Source organism: Grus americana, chromosome 19, assembly GCF_028858705.1.
Source record: "Grus americana isolate bGruAme1 chromosome 19, bGruAme1.mat, whole genome shotgun sequence".
Classification (NCBI taxonomy): Eukaryota; Metazoa; Chordata; class Aves; order Gruiformes; family Gruidae; genus Grus; species Grus americana.
Window position 1 is genome coordinate 4,056,519 of NC_072870.1, and position 25,533 is coordinate 4,082,051.

Sequence of the window (25,533 nt, forward strand, 5' to 3'; positions counted from 1 at the left end):
GGAAAGAATGGAGGCTCTGGCCTAATTGTAGAGATAGAGGATGCAAGAGCAGCTACTCAAACTATCATTTAGAGGTAGGGGAAAAGTGAAAATAATGATCTCCACTTACAGTTGTCTTCTTGAATACTGGATGCCCAATACTGCAGTTACAGGATGAGACTAGAGAAGTTAATGGTATCGGTTGGCCGCAGTGAATAGCAGGAGAGGATGGCTGCCAACAGAATAGGAATGCTCTTTAATGCTGAATAAAAACAGACTGGGAAATTCAGGTCAGTCTGCATCTGCTCCCATAAAATGAATTAGGTACAAATAGCCCAATAAAAGCTTAGGAGTCTTAAATCAGATAAATCCACTATTCAGGCTCTGGTTCTAGCAGCTGAAATGCTCCTTCCCTTCCTTCTACTTCAAAATTTATTTAGGTAGTAAATGAATAGTGGTCTGCACTGGGTTTTCTTTCAGCAGCCTGCTGCTAGCTGAAGAGTTGTTCTACCATCTTACCTCAACAGTCACCTTCTTAAAAAGTAGGTTTTTAGGATAGTTCAAGACCATAGTTGTCATGTATGAGTCATCTCCACTGTTCATTAGCGAAACATTCATGGTCACTTCTTTAGTGTGGCCCACCACTAATTCCTTTCTAGAAGTAGACAGAAAAATGAGATGGGTGACATGTAATTTCTAAGGGTTATTTATTAAGAGGCCTGAAGCATTCTGGTTCTGGCAATTAGTCCCTCCAAATGCTTTCACACACAGGATAATATAATAGCCCAATTAATTATTCAATATTCTTAAGGCTGTGAAGGAAAGTGCTTCCTTCTTAACATCAAAGGCAGTCATCTCCAAACTTTATGTAGCATTTTATCATTTCTGTTTTATATCAAGGTAGACTTTAAGCATTGTTCCTCTTGATTAGCTTTTCTGTGAATATCCAGGGTAAATTTTTAAAGTGGTGCCTACCGTTTTGTCTAAGGCTTTGTAAACTGAGCAACTCTGCTGTACTGCTATGCTGTGCATCAGCCTACAACACAATCACATGTTCACAGTAAAATGCCAGAACTGTGATTTTAGGATGACTAGTTGTTTAAACCCTGGTCTTTCCTCTGAGATTTCCTAGAACAGCCCAGCAACGCCCATGGAGGCATACAGTTACAGCACTGTATGAATGTGATGTTAGGGAAAGGATGAATTGGATGGAAAGTAATGTATACAAAGGGACAGCAAATCTTGTCTGAGAATTTCAAGAAAATGTCTTATGCACAAAGGTGACATTTTATATGAATGCTAAATGTGAAATCTGGGTAACATAACTACTGTGACTCACTGAATCTGACTTTTCAAAGTTAAATGAGCAATACAGACGGTCTTGTTGTCGCAGTCCTTCTTGTAAGGCAACTGAAAGCAAACACAGATTAAGTCAGATTTTAAAAGTCTTAATTTTTCTAATGTAACAGATTCAGAATATCTTTACATATACACATACATTCTCTGAAAACCAACATTCCCATGAGTTCAATTAAGGAGAAGTTAGAAACAAAAGACTCTCTAGTCATGGGTCAGTCCTAAATTGATGATGTTTTGTAATTCAACTCCCAGGAGAAGGTCTATTAGCAATATGAAAAGTCTTCACTGGGGACAAGGTCTTGTTAAAGAAAAGCCAGTTGTTTACCCCTGGATTGCCAGAGGGCAATAATATTAATTTATTTTCCAGAGATGATATGTTTTTCTCAAATAAATATGTTCATATGCTGTGCCAGCTTATAGACACACTATTTTGTAGAGATGAGGTTACGTCCTTTAGCAATAGTTTTATTCACCAATAAAAATCTAGTCTGTGGCTGACATTTCTGGAGAAGTTCAATGAAAGTTAATAATTAGCTGTTGGGTGCATAAGTACTAAGCAATGTTGACCAACACTTAAGAATCTCATGAATTATTCTTAGGAAATAAATGTACCATCAACATCATAATCCCTAAGAGAAATGCGCCTATAGTAATTAGTGTTCATTACTGCTTAGTGCTAAATGTTGTCCAGACTTCTCTGTCCTATGCTTTATGGACAGCTAATTAAATATTGAATTGTGGTACAGACTCCTGCCTCTCTGCAGAGCTTTGTGGAACTTTTTCAGAAGCTGTGATTTGGATTTCAGACTAACTGTGAAAAAGAGCTAGATTAGCTTGTAGTAATCCTGCTACTAAACTGCAAGAGAGGAGATCAAACTTAACCTTTAACTTTATTAGAAGTTTGCAGCCAACAAGTAAAATAAACTAAAAATATATATACACATGATCTTCATTGTTTTTAAAAAGACATCATCAGAAGATTGTATAGTTGTTACTACGAAATACACCATTCAAATAATAAGTCTTAATCTAAGTTCCAATGTAGAGCTCAGTATCTGAAAAGTACTTCACAAAACACACAAACTATCTGCCTCCTCCCCAGGTAGCATCTAAACTCATTTTATACAGAGGCGCAGGAGAAATGTCATGGTCAAAAGTAAAGCAATTTTTTTAGCAGATCTGAGGTTGGACCTTAGAGATGAGATTCTCTTAACAAGATACGAGTATCTGTTTGGGGGAAACCTGGGCCTAAAGTCTAACCAGAAACCAGTATTGCTAATTAGAAAGGGAGCAGAGGGCAGAAGATGACATGCAAAGGCTAAGAAAACCACAATTTGATTTATTTAATTTTTAATAGTAAAAGCTTTGCATCCTGGGAAGAGAGAAAGTTCTTTGCTAGTGGTTTATTACCTGAAAATGCATTTCTGATGGCTTGTATCTATCCAGCACAGGAACAGCAAACTCCGTGTTATCATTTTTCTCATAGAGCTTGTGTTTAACTCTCAGAAAAACACTGGAAAAACAGTCAAAGTCACATGGCTACAAGAAAGGAAGAACAAGAAGTTGGAAAAATATCTGAGCATTAAAATGCAAAAGTCTTCACACGTCATCTCTGTTCCAGCTTCTACCATCTGACATATTTAGGGACCTTCTGGCTCAGATGTTTTCTTTGGGCTGCTATGTTTAATAGCCTTCAGCGGACCATAAACTTGTCAAATGTTTTTTTGGATCATTTTATACATTTCACTCCCCTGACATCCCCTGGATTATGTGTTCGGTGATTCAGTTATGCATTGTGAAAAACAGTTTCCTTATGTTTGCTTTAATCCTGTAGAGCTTCGTGCCTTTCCTACAATTCTAGGATTAGAAATACTTTACATGCACACAAAAGGACGGGAGTTTGATTTACAGCAATACAAACCGAAACGGCACATGACCCATTTCCTGCCTCAGCTGTAAAGTCTAATACTGAGAAAACCCCACCCCATTGCAGTAATTTTGCATTTCAAGAAAGACCCATCATCATGCAGATTCTGTTAAAGAATCCTGTCCTTTTAACCCTTCTTTCTGTAGTAAGTCTGACCAATATCACCTACCAGCGAGTAAAGCTGCAGCTGAGAGCACATGTGCTTGCTGACCAACAGCTTCCCACTTGTTGTGGTGTTCTGATCTTCAAACTGTACTCTCCTCTCTGCCATTTTCACATCTAAGTCCACCGTGTAGAGAATGTATAACTGTGAAAACACTGCAAGATTTTCAGAATCCTTTGTTAGATGTACCAGAAATTGTCCTCAGTGTCAAGTTTCCGAGGACAGTGTAGGACTGTAGATTTCAATCTGATCACAATTTCCATTTATTACCTTGATGAGACACTGGTAAAGCTGAGATTGTATCGAAACATAGTTTTGCTGTAACAATGCTGTTATTTTGTAAAGTTAGGATTTTCTCAGGGTTGAAGCTCATGCTGGTGAGAAAGTGGACAACTGGTCTTGAGCTAGTCACAGAAGAACAGATAAGGAACAGAATCAAATATAAATTCTTAAACTGAAACATTACAGAAAAAATGTTTTAAGAAAGCCTAGCAGCAAGAATAAGAACTGCGCAGTATTTCCTTGGTATTTCACCTGGCCCAAGCCGGCCTATTTACAGAAGTTCCAGTTTCTGCTGGGAATGTTCAGAACATACAAAATCCCAAGAGTCTTAAGGAACAGACAGCCAAAATACACCAATATGGCTAGAGTTTCAGAATTAAACACAGTGTTTATGTTTCCATTAGATAAATGCATTATCTAGCTGTTCAAATTCTCTTTTTATGTACAATTTGTTTTCAAATACCACATGCAAGAACAAAATCAAACCTGTCTGCCATGTCTTAGACTTTGTGAACTCCACAGGTCACTCAGCTACCAGATGTCTAATTAAAAATTATGTACAGTCTGTTCAATTATTTTTTTGTCTAAATGACCTGCGTTCTCAGTGCTGAACTGCAGACGTGAAGACCTTCTTAGACCTAGATCTATGTTAATCAGTTCAGGTTCACTATCATAGAATGGTTGGGGTTGGAAGGGACCTTAAAGATCATCTAGTTCCAACCCCCCTGCCATGGGCAGGGACACCCTCCACTAGACCACGTTGCCCAAAGCCTCATCCAACCTGGTCTTAAACACTTCCAGGGATGGGGCCTCCACAACCTCTTTCATACTTGTCCAAAGCTTTAGACATACAAAGGCAGAAGCCTTTGCAACTTGAACTAAAGGCTTTACATTTTATATGATTTCTAGCACTGGGAAATATTTTTTTATGTCCCTCTGATGCTGAATTACAAATAGAAGCATTACACAGTGCTTGGAACACAGACTCTATATGTGTCTTTGAAGCATTTCCCCAGCACACTAAAATGTAGCACTCACTACCTACCGGAGCACAACCACATTCTCCAGTGATCCTACTGTAATATCTTGGAGGCCATCATTAGTGCAATCAAAGCCACCATCAATGGATTGTCCAAAATACTGGAGTCCTGAAGAAATTTCAGAGGCTTTTACTCTCTAAAAGCAGGGGGGAACATCAACAAACATGTCAGGATCTCTCTCTTGCCCTTTGGAAAATTTATTTGTTTTCATGAGGCTGCTGTAAAGATGAATTTGTAACACTTGTGAGATGCAAAATACTGACTCTTAACTTCCTGTAATGGATGGGCAGGCTGCAAAAAGCTATGCTGTGTTATAGGCAGCACCTAAATACAGCTCCTTCACATATGCACAGGTGAATAATTACAATTAAGGAGCAGCGCTGCTGCAGAAATCTGTGTAGTCACATAAGCCATCTGACATTTGCATCAATGGGCAAGAAATTTGCAGATGAAATGTGGAAGTCCTTCCTCCCAGCCTCTTGCTACAAAAACACAAGCTTTTCCCTCTCAAGGGGTAGTGGAGGCAATTCCCAACAAGACACATACTTGAGAAAAAGAGCTCCTGATCTTGTCTTTATCACCATTAAAGATGTAAATGCTGCCAAAAGAGGAACTGTTTAAAAGCTGATCTTCAAGGGGGGCTCCAACTGCAATATCCTCGTATCCATCCCCATTGATGTCTCCAATGCTGGCCACTGTAAACCCAAACCTCGCAAAAGGAGAGGTCACCTGCACGTTTAAGTGGCCTTCCATGGTGAATGAACCAGTCTGAAACACATCCAAGAAGGAAATGCATTTATAGCAAATGTAGAATGAGTAGCTCTTACATGGGAAAAAAAAAAAAAGATAAAAAGATACTGCACACTTTTAACACTTAAAGGTGAACGATAAAGCCTTAAACAATGTAATAAGTTCAAGCCACCAGCTGACTCTCACAACAAAAGCTTGATCCTTCTGCACTAAGAGCATGCAAACTCTCCCACAGAAGCAGTGTCTCTGGACAGCCCAATGCAAGCGGACACACTGAAGCCCTGTCTTTTCTTAAATCAATAGCGGATTGAGTTGATCCCCAACTTGTTTCACAACAGAAACCGTCCCATGTTCTCCACCCTATTACAGAAATAAGCCACAAGATGGTGCACATTATTTGAATTCTAACAGATGCCCAGACTCTTGTTTTCTGCTTCCAGCCATCATATATGTGCCCTCAGCAAATTTTAGCCGTGCACCAAAGAGGTTTTTCCCCTGGTCTGCTGTTAAAACTTCACTTCTCATTCCAAATGATGCAATTAACTTATATCCTGTATATTGTGTAACGGAGCCTGTAGCTGGGCCCACAAAACGTTTTGTTTTCTACAAGTCACAGGAAGCAAGGTTTTAGCAGCTACTCATGCACATGTTTCTGGCAAAGAACACTGCTTGGCAGAGCAAGGTCTGCACCAACTGCCTATGTACAGGCGAAAGACATGATTTTATCACACTGTGGTAAGAGCATACCTTAGGTACAGAATGGTTTTATTGCTTTAGTTGTTTCTTTTTTATATTCTAACGACTAAGACAGGACCGCTGGCTTCATCCTGCAGTCCTCTACCATACAGGGAGAGCACATTCAGTGAGAGCACAAAGGAGGAATGTTTTATTTGTCACTACTTAGGCATGGTTGGAAAAGCCCCAACATGGAATGTTTACGCTACCAGTGTTTTTACCTCTGTCTCCAGGCGATAGACGTAAACCCTTCCTTCTTCCCCTCGAATGTGATAAAATGGAGCTCCAACAAGGAGAAGATCTGTCACCCCATCATGGTTCACATCAAGTGGGCAGAGCTCAGATCCAAAATAAGAGCCAACCTGTGCTCCAGAAAAAGACGAGCAGCTCTTTCACTGGAATTCTCTATATATAGCTTTGTAGAATTAGTGTCCTTTGCAGCAGTAAGGCAATTTTTAGAACAAAACATCACATATCTACTTATATGTGGATCGTTTCCCTATTATTTATTTTATTACAGCCATCCTCAGGGACAGATCCTGCAACCAGTTTAGCAGTAACAAAATCATTATTCAACAATTTGACAGCGGAAAAAGAATACCACAGTTAATGACCTCTTTCCCCATGAGCCATGAGAACAGAACATAAATATAGCACACCCTATTTAACTCAATTTCTTCCCAGTCTTTTTCCAAATTTCATGATTTCTTACAACATTCCCAAAGCATTATGGAGCAAACAGGACTCTCTAATCCACATCTGGCTAAATGGGATGGTTGCGTAAAGGGTGTAAGTGTGTCTGGAGGAGAAAATACAGCTGCCGTTTGATCAAACGAGATGTGTGCAGCCCTCTTGACCCCTACTGACCCACCTGCCCCGGGGCGAGTGAAGCACAGTACCTGTTCTCCTTGCAGGGTCTGTTTTAAACGGCCATCCTGAAACACCAACACCTTCCCTCTCATGCTGTGCCGTGGAGCTCCAGCCACGTACAAGGGCCCGTATTCTGTGTGTACCACTGCCACACTGTACCCTGGTGCATTCACACAAGAAGCAAAAATAGTGTACATTAGCACTACTGCACTCTCTATGACTGAAGGAAAAAGCCCACAGTTTGGTCTGAGACACAGACCTACATATTCAGTGACATCCAAGAGTTCGCACCATGTCAAGCTGTCGTGGCCCATGGTTTTGATTACAGAGTATCTCATAAAAATATTGATTAGGAAATAGCAGGTAACTTTTCTGAGAGAAAAGCCAGCAAAGCTGTTGTTTTCCTCTCTTAGCAGCTTGTAGGGTAATAGAATAAATTACTGCTCTGAAAAACATGCGTGAACTCTTGATGACTTTTCTTAGCATTTGTCACAGTTCCTGAGTGATTATCCAACATATACACTTTTTTCTTTTTAATTATTATGTCTGCAAGCTGGAAGGTTTATCACCCTTCACAAAAGTGAAGAAAACACTATATTCTGTATAGAAAGCAAAAAGAGATCTGTTATGGGGCGGTAATGGGAGAAGGATTATCCTGACACACACAGTTCACAGCACCTCATATTACCTGGTAAGACTTTAAGGCCAAAGCTACAGCTGGGAGATTCAGGGCTCATGGTGCTACCAAGCACTGGGGGGAATAAGCAAGGCTTTATTTGTCACCAAGCCAAGAACAGCATTGATTCACAAGCTATTTCTTCTCCAGACACTCACAAGTGAAATATTTATCCTTATCAGCTCTCAGAAATGCCCTTCATTGCAAGTACTCTTACACAGTGAAACCAAATAGCATGTGTTAACAAAATAATACCACAAGGCATCAAAACTCATAGGAGAAAGCAAGTCATATCTTCCTGACAATAAGGAGACAGAGAGTGTTTGCATCACAATCTCTCTCCCTGCTAGAGAAAATATTCAAAATCCAGTAAGATGCTGCAGGATGTAGCCACGTCTTCAGGTAAATGCTGTCAGTGTCGGCACACTCTACTGAACACAAACAAACTAAGCAAAACTGCAGTCAGGTTGTCACTTGATCTCAGAGAGAGGTAAGCTGATTACCTAGGTAACTGTATTTTGCTTTTTTGGCTTCTTCTTTAGATTCATTCAGGAAAACAGCTCTCTTGGTTGCCAGATCATACAGCAGAATTCCACCAGACCAGTCAAAGGCCCCCACTGCACCAAACATTAAGACTTGCTGCAGAAGTAACATACTGCAAATTAGAAGAGATGAACACAGGGCAAATGCCTCTAGCACTCTGCAAAGCGGTTTAGAAAGGAGCAATGTTTTCTGGCTTACAAGTCATGCACTCTTTCCTGGACTCTGTAGCTTGGGCAGTTCTACCAGCTGCTGCCAGATACTGAAGACCGACAAGGTGACTACCCAGCATCAGAGAAGCAGCTGCACATCTCCCAGCTCACTACATGACGTTTCTTTGCAAAACTGGATCAGTGTTGTCCTTGCAGCCAAGGCTTCTGAATGTTCATTAGCCTCCTCACAAGCCACTATTTTCCCCTCCTGGCAAGGACAGAGATCATTCTTGCCCTAGGTGGACCAAGGTTTTAAACCAGAGGATTCTGAAAGAGCAGAATTATTTCGTTTGCAACATGATGGAGCCCCCAACTTGTGCATTGGAAATGTAACTGCCAGTAAAATCAAAGCTGTCAGCTGGAGATAGCTCTTTTGTCCAGTGGAATAAAAAGGATCCAGCGGTTAGAACAGGGGTCACATGAGATGAATCCCATCCTAAAATAAAATTCGTTACTAACTGATTATATAAAAGTGATATTTTTGCTTATGTGACACGTTCAAAGCAAGCAGTAGTTTGCAAAGGAGATTTGATTACATGGGTCTCACACTCTTGTATCACCATCATTTCTTTTGGGAGACCTCCTGAATCCTTACAAGTACCTGCAGGATACTTGTATGAAGCACAGATACAAGGGTGCTGAAGCAGCAGCACAGCACACAACCATTTAGCAGGGTTAGATGCAGAACACTTACCTTATCCAAGATTTGCACATTGAAACCAGCTTGTGCAAGCTCATATTCCAGAGCATCACCCTGCATACCTGAGGATGCAACAGAAATAGGGTAAGCCGCTTTCTCCTTATTTCTCAACAGGTAGTAATGAAATAGAAAGATTGCTGTTTACCTTCTATACCAATAATACTCTGCTGCAGGGTTGAGAGCAGCCCATCTAATGCTGAATAATTGGTCACCTGAAATACATTAGTGTCATCTGGACCAGATGCAATTAGGCGCAATTCATTTAGGGCCTTTGGTTTTTTGAAGGCATCTCCCACCTGCAGAAGAGAAGCAAATCAATCAAAAGAAGCAAGCTTTAGAGTCTCCTTACCCTCAGCTACTTCATTTGACAGTTTGTGGTGGTAAAAACCTTAGCTTCAGCCACTATGTGTAAACCCAGAAATAGCAATTGCTTTGGCAGTCAATGAACTGGACAGGCTCAGTGTCTCCTGGAGCCAAACCTTTACAAAACCTCTTCATGTAACTGGCTGGTGCTGTATTTGGTGTATATACCTTTGTTGTACCCTACAATTAATTTTGGAAATAAACAAATTACAAGACATCATAAAATTGAACATTTTCCTGTCCTGAAAGAATGAAAAGAGATAGCAGAAAGATTATTTGAGAAGACATATAGCATGTCTGAAACCAAACTTCAGACTTCAGAACAAAGCCTCGTTGACAAAGTAACACACACATTATTCCTTATTTACTGGAACCATGCATGGATCAGTTTCTCCTTTTCTCTGCCCCCGGTGCTACCAAGAAATGGAAGGAAGACATGATCCAAGTACATTCCCAACTCACCCCAATGGCATAACGCTCAATTCCTGCCATTTTGGGTGAATTTATCACTGTTGTCAAGTTCATTTCATCCAGGAGTATTTCCCCATCTGTAAGCACAATCATGACCTTGGCTGCATCCTTGTGGGACCCATGACTTTCGGTGAAGATAGAATCCCTGGTAAAACAGCAAAACAAAGAACTTGGGATGAAAGTTGAAGCTTCTCTCCTTGGGACAGAAGGAAGAGTCCTGTTGAATTAAGCACTTGCGACTAACAGTCACAGCAAGGAGGCAAGAGAATTTCTTTCATATTCACACATCTTAAAAATACCAGGTGCTGTCTCCCTTTCTATTGCTTCCTGAGCACCCCCACACCAAGAATTAGGCACCGACAGCTGGCTTTTATAACCCTCTAAAACATGGCACAGGAACTGCTGCCTGCCACTTCACCATTGCCAGATAAATGACTGCTTTCAGGACCTGAATGTCCATAGAAGTCCCTCTCCCTTACACATAAAATGCCCCAGAAATTCATCCCCTTCATTTCTTGGGCTCTTTTCTTTGTTACTTACAGGACATGCTGCATGGCAGATGCTGTTTTTGTCACATTGCACACCTGTACAATATCAAGTACTTTCTGGAGGGTGGCACGAGGATCCCAGTTTTCTCGCAGGTCAAACTCAGTTCTGATTTCAAACCCATACTGTACCACTGCAAAATTGCACTGGAAGGAAGGAGCAGATAAGCACCTGCTTGTGACAACTGTTGATTCAGATAAAGAGTGTTCTCTGCAACAGAAATCCCACAGAAAGAGTAGCCAGACTATGCAGAAAGGAAGATTTTTTCACGAGAAACTGGCTCTTAAATATGTCCAGTGCAGACACAGAGATTGCTGTAAGTATATAATAGCTGAGGGAAATGAAAGCACCATCAGCACAGAGAGAAAAATTGTTTTGGGAAATACTGATTTGTTTTTAAGTCCTTGCATTTTCCTGCTGTGTTTGACCCATGTGCAGGCTGCAGAGGGGATTATCTGTGAAATTACTGAATTGTTCCTTCATTGCTCCCTGCTGCACACTGTCTTTCCTTGGAGTGCTCCTATTCCATGATGATCTGATTATCAAAGACAGTCTGGAGAATGGGACCATTTCTTCATTTTGTATTTGCATAACACATAACCTAACATTTCTTTCTTCCACTATGCAAATAACAAGTTAAAATATGCTGACACTTGGAGCATTTGAGAGGTAGAGACTTTCCTAAAGTCGGTGTGTGGATCACACTTCTCAGCCTCAGCAGAGAAAGCAGTAGAGTACCTTCGTGCAGAATACGTGAGTGGAGCTAACGAGACTGGTAAGGTGCATGGCTGAAGAGGCAGTCTAACTGGTGCTTCTGTGATTGCAGTCACAGAAGTTACAATACAGGAACAGAGACAGAAAACCAAAAGAAAGTCGTGACTGTCACCTTACAAGGCGCTTGCTAGGCTCCAAGCGTGGCAGCGTGGCAGAGCTACAGATTTCTGAGCATACAAATCAGACTTTTTATATCTACAGTGTTCTTGGGATCAAGACTGGGAATGTACTGCTAAGATGTAAGCAACATTATGTCCAGAATACATGCAAGTTGTGAAAATGCTAATGGAAACAAACCTGCATAGTCCCAAATTCTGGTGAAGAGGCAGCTTAAATAAAGCACAGCACATCTTTAGGCTGCTAAAGAAAGAGAGCAGAGAGTACCTCAAAACACTTCTTATACAATGTTTTCATCATCTTGTGGATAAACGCTTTCGCTCTTTCAAAATCCTCTGGCTCAATGCTCCCTGATCCATCCAGAATAAAAGCAATCTCTGTTCCAGAAGCTGCCCAGGATATGAAAAGTAAAGGAAAGAGAAGGCGGCAATCAGCAGTCTTGGTCAGCACCAAGTTCTTTATCCAGTGTTATCTGTCAATGCACACGTAATCTCACTCAAACAAGCAAATGAACTGCACCAAGACTGCTCAGCTGTCATTTCAGCATGAGCCACAGCTCTGGTCTGGCAGCTCATGGTACAGCAACTCCCCAGACTTTGTCAGTCCATGACAGTCCATGGCATGATTCTGTTAAGAGATACTTCACCACGTACGCAAACCATTTTCCTCCTCCTCTTCTTTGTCCTCCTCCACCCAGGAAGGCAGCTTGCTGTCACCACTGTCATTAGCGTTTCTGTGCTCTGGTGCATCAGTTGGAATATTTTCAGCTGAAACAGGAAACAAGTTTGAGCAAAGATGACAGGGCAGTGGGAGAAAACGCAAAAGGTGAATGAAAACCTTGCATTCTTGCCTACGCAGCGTTCCTGCACCTTGCTGCCTGGCAGCTGGACTCTTCCTCATTCCTGCAGTCAATCTTGCTGTCAGGCGCAAGACTACAGGTGCTATGGAAGTATTTGTGAGTTTTGGAGGCCATGGGGATCAGGATTCCACCTTAAAACTACAGCTACAGAGTTCAATAGAAGTAAACTGCTCTGAGCACACCCAGAAGCGTATCACAACAGAAACACTGAACATGCAGTAAATGTGTGCATTGTAAAGCACCTATTGCAGCCCGTCTCTCTGTTCATACTGACGTTATGGCTGCAGGTCACAGATACAGAATATGATCTCTTGTCCTCCTGGTTGGTTGGCTGAGGAGGACTGTTACTAGCGTAACAGAAATCACTTTTATTTGTTTTGCTGTTGCTGGGCAAGTGACTACAAGAACAGGCTAAGATCTGGAGATGTATTTACATTCCTTGAGCAATGAAACTACCCACCATCACAGATCCACTCTATAAGTTACAGAGAAGATAGATGTGTCAGGAGTCAGATTTCTTCTACCTGAATCCTTCAGGGTCTCTCTCTCCAACTCTGAAAGGAAACTGTCAAAATCTTCATATGTGGACAGCACAAACCATTCACTTCCAACATTCTGCAACTCTTCTGGGACCCACTGGTTGCTAATGAACTCTCCAATCTAGGGAGAAAAGCCATCAGAAGGGGAGATTGAATGTGTTTCGTACACAGACAAAAAACCCAACAGATTCCCAAATTGCCAATAAAAACTTGAAAGCCCTGAAAAGAGAGGGAGTTTTCTGAAAGCTTGGTAAAGCAACCCTGATCCTAGATGCCACAGAAAGCCCTTACTTGCAAAAGCAAGCTAATAAAAGCTCTAGATCCACAAGATCTATACAACAAGCATCTTTGGTTCTAGGACATATTCCTTAACCTCATCCAAAATAGGCTCTCTGGCATCAAGAAGATGGAGGCCTGGGTGAATCAAGGGAGCCAGGGCATCTCAGGTTGGACACCCTGCATGTCTAATGCATGACGACTTTTTCTTCCACCCATTGCTAAAGCGTAAGAGCAGACACATGGGATGGAGGGAATCATCACTCCTCTATATATGTGCTTTGATGCAAAAAGGTGTAGCTTTGATGGTGCTTCCCACTCACCTCAGGAGCATAGAGTTTGACCATAGCCGTTTCCAGGGAGTTCATCACATTTCTCAATCTATGGTTTTCCAGAAACACTTGCCCAGATGCCATGACAATGATTATCTTGTCACCAGTCTGGCTGGAGTCACAGCTTTCATCAAAGACTTTATCCCTGTGGAAACAGAAGCCTAGAGGTATTTCATGGGACAAACCACATCTGCCGAGCTAGAAATGCCGGTGTTGGTGGCAGGGTGCTGCTGTTCATTGAGCCCACAAGAGTACAGACATGCAAGGCAAACGTGCACAAAGATTTATGCTTTCCAGGGACGTTGGCTGTCTACAACTGGAAGCTCTGACTTCACAAGCACTTTCACAAGTGCATATGGGGCATTTTTACAGTGTGGATCAGTATTGTTAGAGTCATGCTACTGAGAAGAAAATGGAGTTAAGAGGGAAAGCATGACTCCCAGAGACGCAGCAGATCAGTGAAAAAGATGGGAAAGGCCTCGGGTCTACAAATGACCACATGCTTAAGGCAAGACCCAGGTGACTGAATTTTCATTCTGAAGCCGCTGCATCAGCCAGGAAGGATTTCACACTTTGCCTCTTGGCAATTTCTCCTTGTGGACCTGATGGTCCCCCAGATTCATTCACAGGCCTCAGCTGGCAGAGCCTGTCACTAAGAGAAGCATTGGAAAGGGAGTGAGAGAAAGAAGAGTAGAGAGGAGGTGCAGGAGGCTGGATTGATGCACATGAGACACAAGGAATCACTTGAGTGTTCCTGGAGCTTCTTGAGACACGTGAACTCACAACACATGCTGCAGTGCGGCTGCGATGTCAGTCCGTGAGCTCTGCTGCTTGATGTTTCGGACTTTGAAGAAAGCAGTTAGTCTGTCGCAGCTTTCTTGCAGGCTCAGTTCAGTTTGGATCTGTGCTCTATGCTGCACCACAGCAAACCTGATCTGGAGAAAGCAGGTGGCAAAGCCAGAGCTGGTTAGACGAGATCTAAGGCAGGATCCCTAAGTCCCTCACAGTGCCATGTTTAGTCCCAAACCTTACTGCACAAACACAGAAAGCAGATATTGCAAGTAACAGGTAGACAACTGCCTTTATCCCTCTGTCTCCATCACACATTTGTATTCTGGTGACCCCTTTTGGATCAGCTCCAGGAACTGACTTCATTTTCTTTGGCTCAAGACAACGATTCCTCTGTCGGAATTTCCTGCATTTATCTATCTGGCTAGACCTTTCATGACCACATGGCTCAGCCTCACTTTGTCCTCAGATTTATTTAAATCATTTCAAGTAATGGCTTATAAGCCTTATTTTTGTGTGTACTGTTTCAAGGCGCCCTGAGAGATTTGCCTGGTAAAATATCTAAGCATGCTTCTGGCATGAAAACCCACTCCTAGCTCTTTCACTTCCCTCTTCAGCTGCTCCTCCTTGGCTTACTAACATTTAATTCTTGCATTAGAATAGAATTATTACCAGCATCACTGTGAAGTTTAAAAAGCAATAATTATGTGAACCAGGAGACTTTCCATTCTTCATTAGAACTCTGATCCATCCTGCCTATCAGGTTATGAGACTCTAAGGAGGTTCACACACCTTCGAGCATTTCTGCCACATTGACTTCATCATATTGAGGATAGATGTCTTGGCATTTTGGAAATCATCTGGCTTGGTGTTCTCTGATCCACCCAGAATGACAGCAATCTCTGTTCCCAGTTCTGTCAATGCAGTTAAATGTAAGAGGACGTTTGAAGGGACACTTAAACAGCATAACATTTAACAAGAGTTCAAGAACATTGACATATTATTAAACAACAAAAAACTTGACTACAGCACCATCCAGCCAGTCTGAAAGCAGGTCTAGCTGAAGACGTGGTCTATGCTGTAGTGACAGGTTTTATTTTTAAAAAATCTCAGTGAACAATGACTGTAATAATGACTGAAATTTGCCACTCCAAATAACCTTCAAAACCTCAACCTTTTCCTCCCCAACTCTCTCTCACCAGATGAATGCAAGCTGCTTGTTCATGTCATGCTTGTTCATGTCCACTACCCACCTTTGCACATGTGGTTGTTCCCTGTGCTGCCAAAGAGCTCACCACAAGCGCCGCTGGTGTTGTCTGTGCTGACAGAGCTGCTGGTGTCACTAATCTTTTCTCTGCTGTTTTTACTTGTAATGCTGTTTAATTTGGTCTCAACTAGAGAATTTAAAAAGCAAGAACAAAATACACTCTACCTTTTGAAAACACTCTTCTAATTAACACACCTTAAACTCAGGATCTGTTTCCACCCAGGTTCCCAAATTTGCAGAAGACCTGAGGATCAGACTGTTCATAGCAGTTAGACAACTGAAGATGGAACGAGACCATCTAGGTGTCTAATTTAAACTTCTTCGCTTCTTTGCAGTCACTGCAAGATGCAAAGCAAGGCTAAACAGTCAGACCAGCTCTCTGCTCCCTTGATTAAATGCCCAATAACCCATAAAATTGGAAGGAGCAGCCTTGAGTGCCCAGGCATTTTTAAAAATCCCAATGGATTTTGTCACATCTGTCCACTAGGAATGTCAATGCTTTTCTAAATTCTGGCTTAAGAGCTGGATCTTTTGAATGCATGGGATACCACAACAGAAAATCCCCGCTGCTGTGTGCTAGTCTTCAAGGCTGAACCTTGTAACCCTGCTGAAGTCAGTAAAATACACATCAAAATTCAGTTTTTAGTCTCTCCCAGTAGACTGTAGACCTTGCTGGCTAGGAACTCAGAAGGCCCCTGCTATTAGAGCAGCGCCTCGTGCCATTATTTCTGTCTCTCTGCACAGGCACAGTACTGGCTTTGCTCCTATACCCATCTTGGTGAGGTTGAGGAAAGCTGTGCTGCGCAAGTCGGCAGTGAGCAGAGTACAGACTCCGTTCATATCCTCCGTAGTGGTGAAGGCTCGGCGGTGCTTCTTCTGCAGGCAAGCCTGTGGGGACAGCAGGGAAGGCTAATGAATGATAAGCAAAGCTGTAGGGTGACTGAAGATGCCATCTGAAAAACATTCAGCATCCCCTGCACAGCGCTGAAAGCCTAGTGAGAGTAAAACAGCACCTTCCCTGGTGTGAGCCCTGCCATGTGAGGTTACCCAGAACTTCAGCCCTGTGCTGGAGCAAAGAGTCGGGCTGGAGGGCTCACCAGACTGAGATGTTAGCCTCCAAATCAGTGGCTCTCCTAAGACTCCTCTGCCAGTCCTCCCTTCTCCTATGAGTGGGAGTAGCTGCAGTGAAGTACAAGGTCTACTGCAGTCCTCAGCCGATGAGAAGGGCCCTTCTCAGTTTTTCCTCATGGCAGGCAATGCACCAGCTGGCTTTGCAGACAGCCAGTATCCAGCCAAGAGCTTTTAGCCTTTGTCCTTCTGTTATGTCTGCTCATTTGCATTTTCCAGCAAAAATACAGAGCATTTTGGAAAAATACAGTCGTTCCCAGCCATAGATATTTTCAGTCCCTTACCAGGATCCAATCTGAATTCCTGTCAATAGCTATGCCACCATCCTGGATGTTTTTGGAGCCTTTAATCTTTCCTGAAATTGAATGAATAATTGAATGAATGAAGGAGAACAAAATTGAAATGGATACGGTACTTGTCAGCCTTGGGCAGACAGATTAAATACAGAGAAAGGCTACAACTACTGAGGTCAGCTGTATCTGCTCTTCTAGGACGACTCGGAATTAATGTTATCAGCAATTGTAGCAGTGTTGACTATATTGGAAACAAAAAACTTTGGCTTGTATTCCAACAAAATTTAGGTGATGACTTAAACAGAAGAGGTCTTGCAGCCTCCAGACATGTCACTCCCAACACTGGGACCGTGGGTTTGCACTTCCCTGATCTGAGGGACCTAGCAGCATGCCCAGGTCTCTCTGAAACACCTCTGCACTTCCTTGTGCCCACGGCAAAGCAAGAATTGGGAAGGGGATGTGGGACCGTACCTCGCAGAGGTATCTCCTGGCATTGGATCTCCTCCTGCAAAACAGTGCACTTCCTCAGCCTGCCCAGCCCCTTGTCTACTGAGGAAGTAGCCAAAATCCTGTGGAATGAGAAAAAAGGTGGAGAAGAGGGAAGGTGCACAATCAGGCAGAGTCCTTTTGCAGTGCAGAGTGCCAAAAATCATCTGTGTGCCAGGGTGGCCACTCATTATTCTGACAATGTCTCTTAATTAACTGGGCACCAGTGTGGTTTTGAGTTGAATCAGCCACTAAGAGGAAAACACTTATTTTCTCCCACAAACCATCATCCTCCCCATTATCTGAACTATGAATTCAGGAGAGCTATCCCAGACCAAGGAAGAGGTCTGGAAGTGACCTGCCCATAAAGGGGAAGGTGCAGCAAGGAAGTCCAACCACCGTACTAGGAAATGGCAGCATTGCTGTATGAAATGGAGATTGTTCTTTGAGTCAGCCAATTTCTGCTCAGGGGCTAGAAAAGTTTCTATACTCCAAAACTTAAAATACACTGTCTGCTCCACAGCCTGAGCAAGCCGCTCAGCATAATATAGGTCATCTCTATAGCAACTACTTGTGATGGGCTTCTGTTCACCAGCCTAGCCATCCATTTCTCTTCCCTTACAAACCCAAACCGCAGTTTCCAACCCTTTATGATCTTCGTACCAAGCTCACAACGTATTCTTGACAGCAGGTGGGTGCAGTGACTGCTGCAGCCCCAGCAAGGATGCAGTATGCGAGGAAGTACTGCAAAAACCCAGCTGCTTCTTTCTGCCATTTGGTTAAATGAGCAGACATCCTTTCTGTACGGTGCCACAGCTTAGCTGTGCGTGAGGGGAGAAGCATTGTGAAGACTCACAGTTCTGACAGTGTACGCCCTCACACTGATGAAGCTCTAACACCGCCCATCAGCCCCTGAGAACTGAGGAACTGTTCTGGGTCCCAGGCAGAGGAACCTGTGCTAACAGTTGTAGAAAGCGAGGTGCTACGTGACCTCAGGCCACACGCATTTATAAGGACCTGGGAAGTCTGGGTATGTTTTTCTTTCTTCTGTTTCTTACATGGTTGCATTCCCATCCGAGTGCTGAAGAACAGTGGGCCACAGCAGAGAGGCTGTGTGTGGTGTGATCCACGTCTTGCCAGTGTCAACATTAAAGCTCCTCAAGGACTTGACCACTGAAAACAAATAAATAAATGAGTGTAGACAGTGATCTGTAGAGTCACAGTTAACAGGCTCTTGAGCCAGCTATCCCTGAACCCTGCCCACCATGGCAGCAGAGGCAGCTGGCAGGAGGAAGATACCAAGCTATGGAGATTTCACTGATTTAGATTAACAAAGGATTTTCTTGCCCAGCCTAATGAAAAATAAAGTACTGCACGTCCTGTTGTTCTGCCATGAAAGTCCATCTTGGATATCGCAAAACATTCCTACTAGCTGAAGCTCACAAGTCTGTGTTTAGGCAGGAGAGGAAACAAAACTCTAGGTTTTGTGCAAGTGGTGCCACGTCAGGGTGGCACCAGTGGATTCACTTCTTGTAAAGTTGATATTCAACAGACCAGGAGACTGAAACCCATGAGATTAAAGAATAAGCAGTTTAGGTAGCAGCAGGGATTGTTCCCCACAAGAGTAGCATTGTCATAAACGTGGTAAGAAGAGAACATATATTTTGTGGGATGATAACAAAAATCTCAAAGCTCGGCAGCAAGGGAGCAAATTGGTGCCAAACGTGATGGATACTCTGCTGAGGATGAAGCTCTGCTAAAAGTCCAGTAACTTGTCAAAATAGATATAAAATAGCCATTAAAAAAAAAGAAGAAGAAAAACTTCTACGCATTACAGAGCTGTAACTGAATTGGCATCCTAAAGCCAACTTTTTTCCCTGCACGAATGCACTTTTACTTGCAAGGCAGCCCACAAAAAAGGGGCTGATATTGGTGTTTTAGCTGTAAGACTCTGTGGCAAGCCAACCCTTATTTCTGTTCACACTTCAGCTCTTGATTTCTTTGAATGTGTTAACGTCAGTAAATGCACAGGCTGGAACGATAAATATACTTGTCTCTAAGTGACAGACTGAAAATGTCACAAAGTAGGATGCCTGAAAGGCAAGCTACTATACTTGCTGTAATTTCAAGCACTGAGCTGTACTGTATCACCAAACCTCTCTCAGTCACATTGCAACTTTGAAAACTCCACACTAACCTCAGGAACAAGACCAAGTGACTCTGATCACAAACTCTGTCCCTATTTGAAACTAGAGCAAAAGAAAAGTACAAAATCTGAATTTCACAAATTACTCCAGCCTAAAATCCCTGCTTTGAATGCCCAACTCCAAGTCTAGAAGCTGTAGGTTGACTCTGCATTTAAACACACAGTCTAGCATTTTTACTATAACCTCTGATATACTAACAAGAGGTCAAATTCTGTCCTTGTGTCCATCCAGAGTCCTTCCTGATTCTCATTTTACTCAGAGCTGAATCTGAGCTTATGCAATCAATTCTATGTCATTTCCCAGGCTGGCTATGAAAGCACAGGTGAAAGTATTGAAATACCGCAGCTGGAGCAATGACATGAAACGTGCAAATAGCGTGAACTGTTAGTCTTTGCTTCTGCTTCCTGAAATGCTCCATACTTCAGGCACACGGCATGGATCCCTTTCAGAACGAAGGTACACCATCCCGAACTACCACCTTGCTTTGCAAATCCCACTTTACCAGTTAAAACACCAAAATTAAGTCAGAGATGCTACTAGGCATCTGTGTGTTTCCACTGCAAGAGTATAAACCTAACGATACCACGCATTTACAAAGGCTTCCAGCAAACTTCCTTTAAAACAAAACCAGAGTTCCAGATACGCTGGAACACGCTCCCCGGGAAGTTCAATCACCTTTCAAGTCAGGGACAATTCTTAAGCAGGCAACGAAAATTAAAAACAATGGCCAGGGACCTAACCTCACTCTTGTGAATATTCCTGTGCCCGTATGGGATTTGGCCTGGAACCGGAGGCTCGGTTCTGCACTTAGTTCTGCTGCTGCCATCCTGCCAAGCCAAATGCTCGCAGGCATTTCCAACACACAGGATGCAGGGGGGCTTAGCACTTTAATTATTGAAATTAAGTGCACTGTACTTAAATGGAATAAAACCCCCCCACGCACATCAGTGTGTGCTCCTGACTAGCCAACTACACAGACAAATTATCTATAGAGTTTAGATACTCAGCACAGATGTGTTAGATTAATTCTAAGATTACCGAGACCCATCAGGTCATACAGCTACATTTTTCTGCATTGCCACTTTCAAAAGTAAAACCCACAAATAAAAATAAAGGTTGCTAGAGAAGAGCGATAGAAAAGATCAACAGAATCACACAAGGATAGAAGCCTCCACCAATGATTCCACCTTAATTTTGCATAAGCCAAATCAAGAAAGATGAAGATTTGCAAAAATATCAGTAAGGTCTGTGGGCATACACATTAAGGATTTATGTTTATAAAGCTACCTAGCATAATGACAAGCATGACAAGAAAGATATTAGCAGAAATAAACATCATCATACAACATGTAGAAGTCAAACCTAAGTAAGGAAAACAGTAGAGCATAAATCTTGATGTTAAAACTAAAATCAAAGCAAAGCAAGCTACAGAGAACTTGATGGGCATCTCATTGATAGAATAAAATTCACGACAATTTTTTCCCAAACACACTGGAAGCATAAAGCTTGTCAGAAAGCCTGTGAGGGCATGAAATGAATACTTAAAGAATAGTATTCTTTCTGTACAGATGGAGTAGGTACATACGGTAATGATTCTTTTGAAAAGGGAACCAGACAAACAGAAATTCTATCATACAGAATCAAACTAGCATTCATTTGTGGAGTTGCTGGAAGAGGGGCCAGTAACATCCCCAGTGCAGCTGTCCATTGCTTGAACCAATAGAGTAGCAGTGCCACGGGGTTACCCTTTCTGGGCAGCTAAAAGAGAAATTTGTGACAGAACTGTCCCCATGAGGCTACACAATGACGTGGATGCAGACTCTGACTCAGGAAAAATTCCTTCTAATCTGTACCTATGCTTTACTTGACACAAACTTAACGTTACTTGACACAACAAGGCAAAAATTTGTGGGAAGTCTCTCTCCGACAGCGTATACTGCTGAATCCAAGGTGTATCTAAAATGACACTAGAAAGGGAAGAATATAAAAAAATCTCACCTACGTTCTACTCTCACCTACTTCACTACAAGCAAACAGACAAACAAATAAAAAACTATAAAAGGCCAAACACAGCTTGTTAGCTTTATATTTGAGAGCGTAATTTCACCAGGCAGCCAGTTTTCTCCCACTAAGGATGAACTATAAAACTCTCTGCACCCAAATGTATGAATTTCTCTGAAATAGTAGAAAAACACATCACAAACTAAGGACTTTCCATACAGGTCCAAACATCCTGAACTTTCTACATAAGAATCGTTTTATTGGCTCACATTAAGGGACCAAGCTGAGTCTCCAGAAATTACTTTGTTTCTGGACAAAGACTTTTATTTTCTAACATATGTAAAACAAATAAAGAGATAAGACTCACTCATTAGGAAGAATAGATACTGGAGCAATCTCATTGTTCCCAGCTTTAAGGTGAAGGAAAGAGGAGGGCTGGAGATATCAGGCAAAAGCTGCTCTCTTCCTCTGATGATTCTCCAGATCTGCATGCCTCATTGTGCTTGCTGAGACAGTGACTGTTGTGGATTTCCTAACTGAGGTTTCAAGGCGTACACTCATGACATTTTAATAAAACTGCAGATGCAACGATCTGCTAAAAGGTAAACTTATGTTACTGACAGGTAATTTTTAGCAGTGTCTCCATTTCTGTCCATCAGCATTCTTTAGTATACCTAGAACAAAAGGATCTGTCTGGAAAAGTCGCTAGGGTCTATGTTTGTACTGTCCGTCCACCTTGTCCTTTGGTGCTTGCTACGTGGACATGCCATCGAAATGTGCAAGCAGATTGACTCGAGTGATCTCACAGCAGGGATTTAAGAGAGATGTCAGCTCTCAGATGTCACTCATAGCAATTTTTTTAATGCAGGTGTTCCCCCCCCAGCTCACACACACACAGCACTTGGTGTTCCCCTTTTATTTTGTATATTATTGGTGTCGGAAACAGTGACATTTCAGGGCAGGATGCCCAGGGTACGTTAAGGGATTCTGCACGTCTCTTCTCCCCTCTACCAACAATTCTTCGGTTTCTATTGATCCCTTGTTCCTCTGTACTGTTCACCCTAGTCTGGACTAGACTAGCACAGAATTACTCCCTAATAGTTCATACTATCAGAGTACTGTGTAGCAAGTATTATATGGATGTAGTGTGTTGTTATTACAAGTGCTAAAGGAGCTGAAATAGCAAATAGCAAGCAATCAGAAGGGTTAACTGCATAGCAAATCCTTTTAGAAGCAGGAGGGAAGCCGTTCCAGAGACACGGTTCTCTTTGCCCAGACAGTGTAAATTTTCCAAGCAGTGTCAGAAAAGAGTGCAACAAATCACACACTTTCTAGCAAACTTCCAACTCTCTTCCTCTAAGACTCCCTGGGTTTAAAAACATTTGACAACCATCCTCACAGTCCAGAAACGTTGTAGCATTCTACATCTCACAAATCTGAACTGAAAAAAGTTTATGTCAAAAGAGGAAGCGAAGCAAACACTGTTCACACTCAGATTTTAGTAACAGTTCAGTGTCAGCCCCAAGGCAGCAGCAGTCATGTCTTTCTGAGGCCTTCCCCGGTCCTGTCTGGCCCCACTTTTACCCCACTGCTGAAGCAAATGTGAGGTTGCAAAGCGGAACAGTTTTCTTTTAAAATCTCTTTTTTTTTCCTCAATTTTATTTTCATTTTAGTACCAGAGCAGCAAATGAAATTTCTTAAATACAGCAAAGAAGAATAAAACTGATAACTAGTCACAGGAACAGTCCAGCTGAGAAATCTGCCAGCTGCGCTGCTTCAGAAATAGCTCTTTGTGGCTTATGTAGACCTACATAAAGTATCTGTTCTTTGTCTGAGCCCTTTTGCTTGTCACATTTCAAAGACTCCTTTTGCTCACTACAGAGGCAATGGAAAGTATGTTCAGTTACAAGTGGGGTCACGAAGAGATGAAGAAAGAGGCAATCAACCAAGACACAGATACACCTCCCCATACTGGCTTCAGCTTCAGAGCATGCTTTGAAAAAAGCAGGGGGAAAAAAACAACGATAAAATAAAATGTGCAAAGCATTTGAGGAACAAGAAAGTCTTGCTTCCAACCTATACCCCTGAGGAAAATGTCCTTATGAGGAACTGGGAAACATACAAACCAGACATGAAGTTTCTTTTAAGAAAATTACACAGATAAGTGTGGTGTCTTTTCTTCATGGCATGGCTCGGCTGTCAGAGTCTCCGTGGCTCATACATACAGAGTAGACAGAGGAGAGAAACTACAGCTATTCCTTCACTGATGTTTGTGAAAGGTTTCTGAGTTGTTTTCTGGTTTTGGTTTAGTTTTTTTCTCAGATGAGCCCTGCAAAGCCTCCCCATTTGCATAGGGATGGGATACATGCAGGCGGGTTTATCTGTCACAAGAGGTAGAAGGGAGAGGGCATGTCATCTGTTGATAATTTCTTGTGTAATGACTGAAGCATTTCCTGACAAAACATTATGATCTATTAAAAGTGGACCCCAAAACCCTGTTGGGCCTTCAAAGCTATGAACCAGCTTGTAAGTCCTTCCTCTTACAAGGAACTGCAGACATCCCACAAAATAAACCCCAGGCAGCCTTCCTGTTTGTAATGTGACCAAAATGGGAAGTGGTTCAGATGGTGAAACCCAAGGGGAGCCTCGTGCATTAAGAGTACGGGGAGGTTACTGATATTAATCTCAATAGTGCTGACTCACCTCTCACTGCAGAGAGGTTGTAACTCCTCAAAAATCTCCTTTTTTCCATAGCACATCAAAGAACCGTACAGTGCAGTGCAGCCTGGGCACTGCTAAATCTTCTGCCCAGCCTGACACATCTGTTTGCTGCATGTGCCTGTCTGCTGTCCATCATCCTTCATGAGCTTGAGAGGTCTGGGACTGGTGGTCTGTGGCATGACTGTGAAGCACGAGGAATGCCAAGGCCCTGGTTCACAGCAGATATCACTAGATATTTAAGAACATTTTTGGTGCAGATCAAAAGAAAACCTAACACTGCAAGCTTAAGAAAAGGATTTAAAGAGAAGCAGGTTCAAGGAATGGCTGAAGAGGCAAGGTTATCTTGAAAGCAAGCTGTCACAGCCCACGGCTATCAAAACCACTACCAGTAAGCAAGATTTCTCTTTTGTTGTTTATTAAAACTCCAGGCAGAGATCTGGCAGATCTGATTCCGTATTTCTTGAGAATCTCAGAGTGTCCCTACCACAGCAAAGCACCAAGCACAGCAACAGATTCCCATATGCCAGATGATCCTTTTGTGCAATGAGCACCTTGCCAAATCTTGGGAACAATTAGGACAAAGCCATAGATGGAAAAAGCAGCTGAAGGCTTCACAAGGCAAGAAAACAGCAGAAGCTGGAGCAAGAAAAGTTAGTTACAATTCAGAGACCCAATGCAGCAAAGCTGCAGAGGGAATTGCCCAGCACAGGGGAAGAACCCAATTGCAGTGACGGTGAATAAGTTTTAAAATAAATAAGTTTTAAAAGCAATGCTTTTGCTGCCAGTCACGTGCATGTAGTAAGCAACAGGATTAAGATGGCTGTCTCCAAAAGACAAATCTCCTAGCTTCACTTGCTCAGAGTAGAAATGAGAGACAGGAGAACTTGAGTTACACAGTTTATCTTACTGAAGGAAAAGTGGTGCCAAAATTTGTTGTCTGCAGCTCTTTCAGGGTTATCACTAGCCATTCCCTGTATGAAAGATGCACCCAATGCAACATCAGCTGTTACGTTTTCAGATGTGGCTGTGTAAACTGACATGAGGTCATGAAAAACAAGAGTTGATTTGCATAGCAGTGAGGTCAGCACAGTGCTGGGTGAAACATAATCAGGAATTTGATAAGGCCTTATA

At 42.3% G+C, this 25,533-nt stretch overlaps 1 protein-coding gene across 1 annotated transcript; it reads right to left on the reverse strand.

Annotated features, from left to right (window-relative positions):
• Window positions 1–113: 113 nt before the first annotated feature.
• ITGAE (integrin subunit alpha E) lies at window positions 114–24,477 on the reverse strand. The gene is made up of 26 exons (XM_054847828.1): window positions 22,049–24,477; window positions 18,532–18,646; window positions 17,459–17,556; window positions 16,979–17,049; window positions 16,337–16,454; window positions 15,553–15,693; window positions 15,092–15,213; window positions 14,294–14,445; window positions 13,502–13,655; window positions 12,888–13,023; window positions 12,158–12,271; window positions 11,772–11,893; window positions 10,608–10,759; window positions 10,059–10,212; window positions 9,379–9,529; window positions 9,228–9,295; window positions 8,285–8,420; window positions 7,135–7,265; window positions 6,457–6,597; window positions 5,297–5,518; window positions 4,756–4,886; window positions 3,699–3,832; window positions 3,435–3,583; window positions 2,749–2,877; window positions 499–634; window positions 114–211 (listed from the first exon to the last, which is right to left on the reverse strand). Exons 1-25 carry the CDS (start codon window positions 22,170–22,172, stop codon window positions 608–610), a joined length of 3,192 nt encoding a protein of 1,063 aa, XP_054703803.1. The 5' UTR covers window positions 22,173–24,477; the 3' UTR covers window positions 114–211; window positions 499–607.
• Between the last annotated feature and the right edge of the window lie 1,056 nt (window positions 24,478–25,533).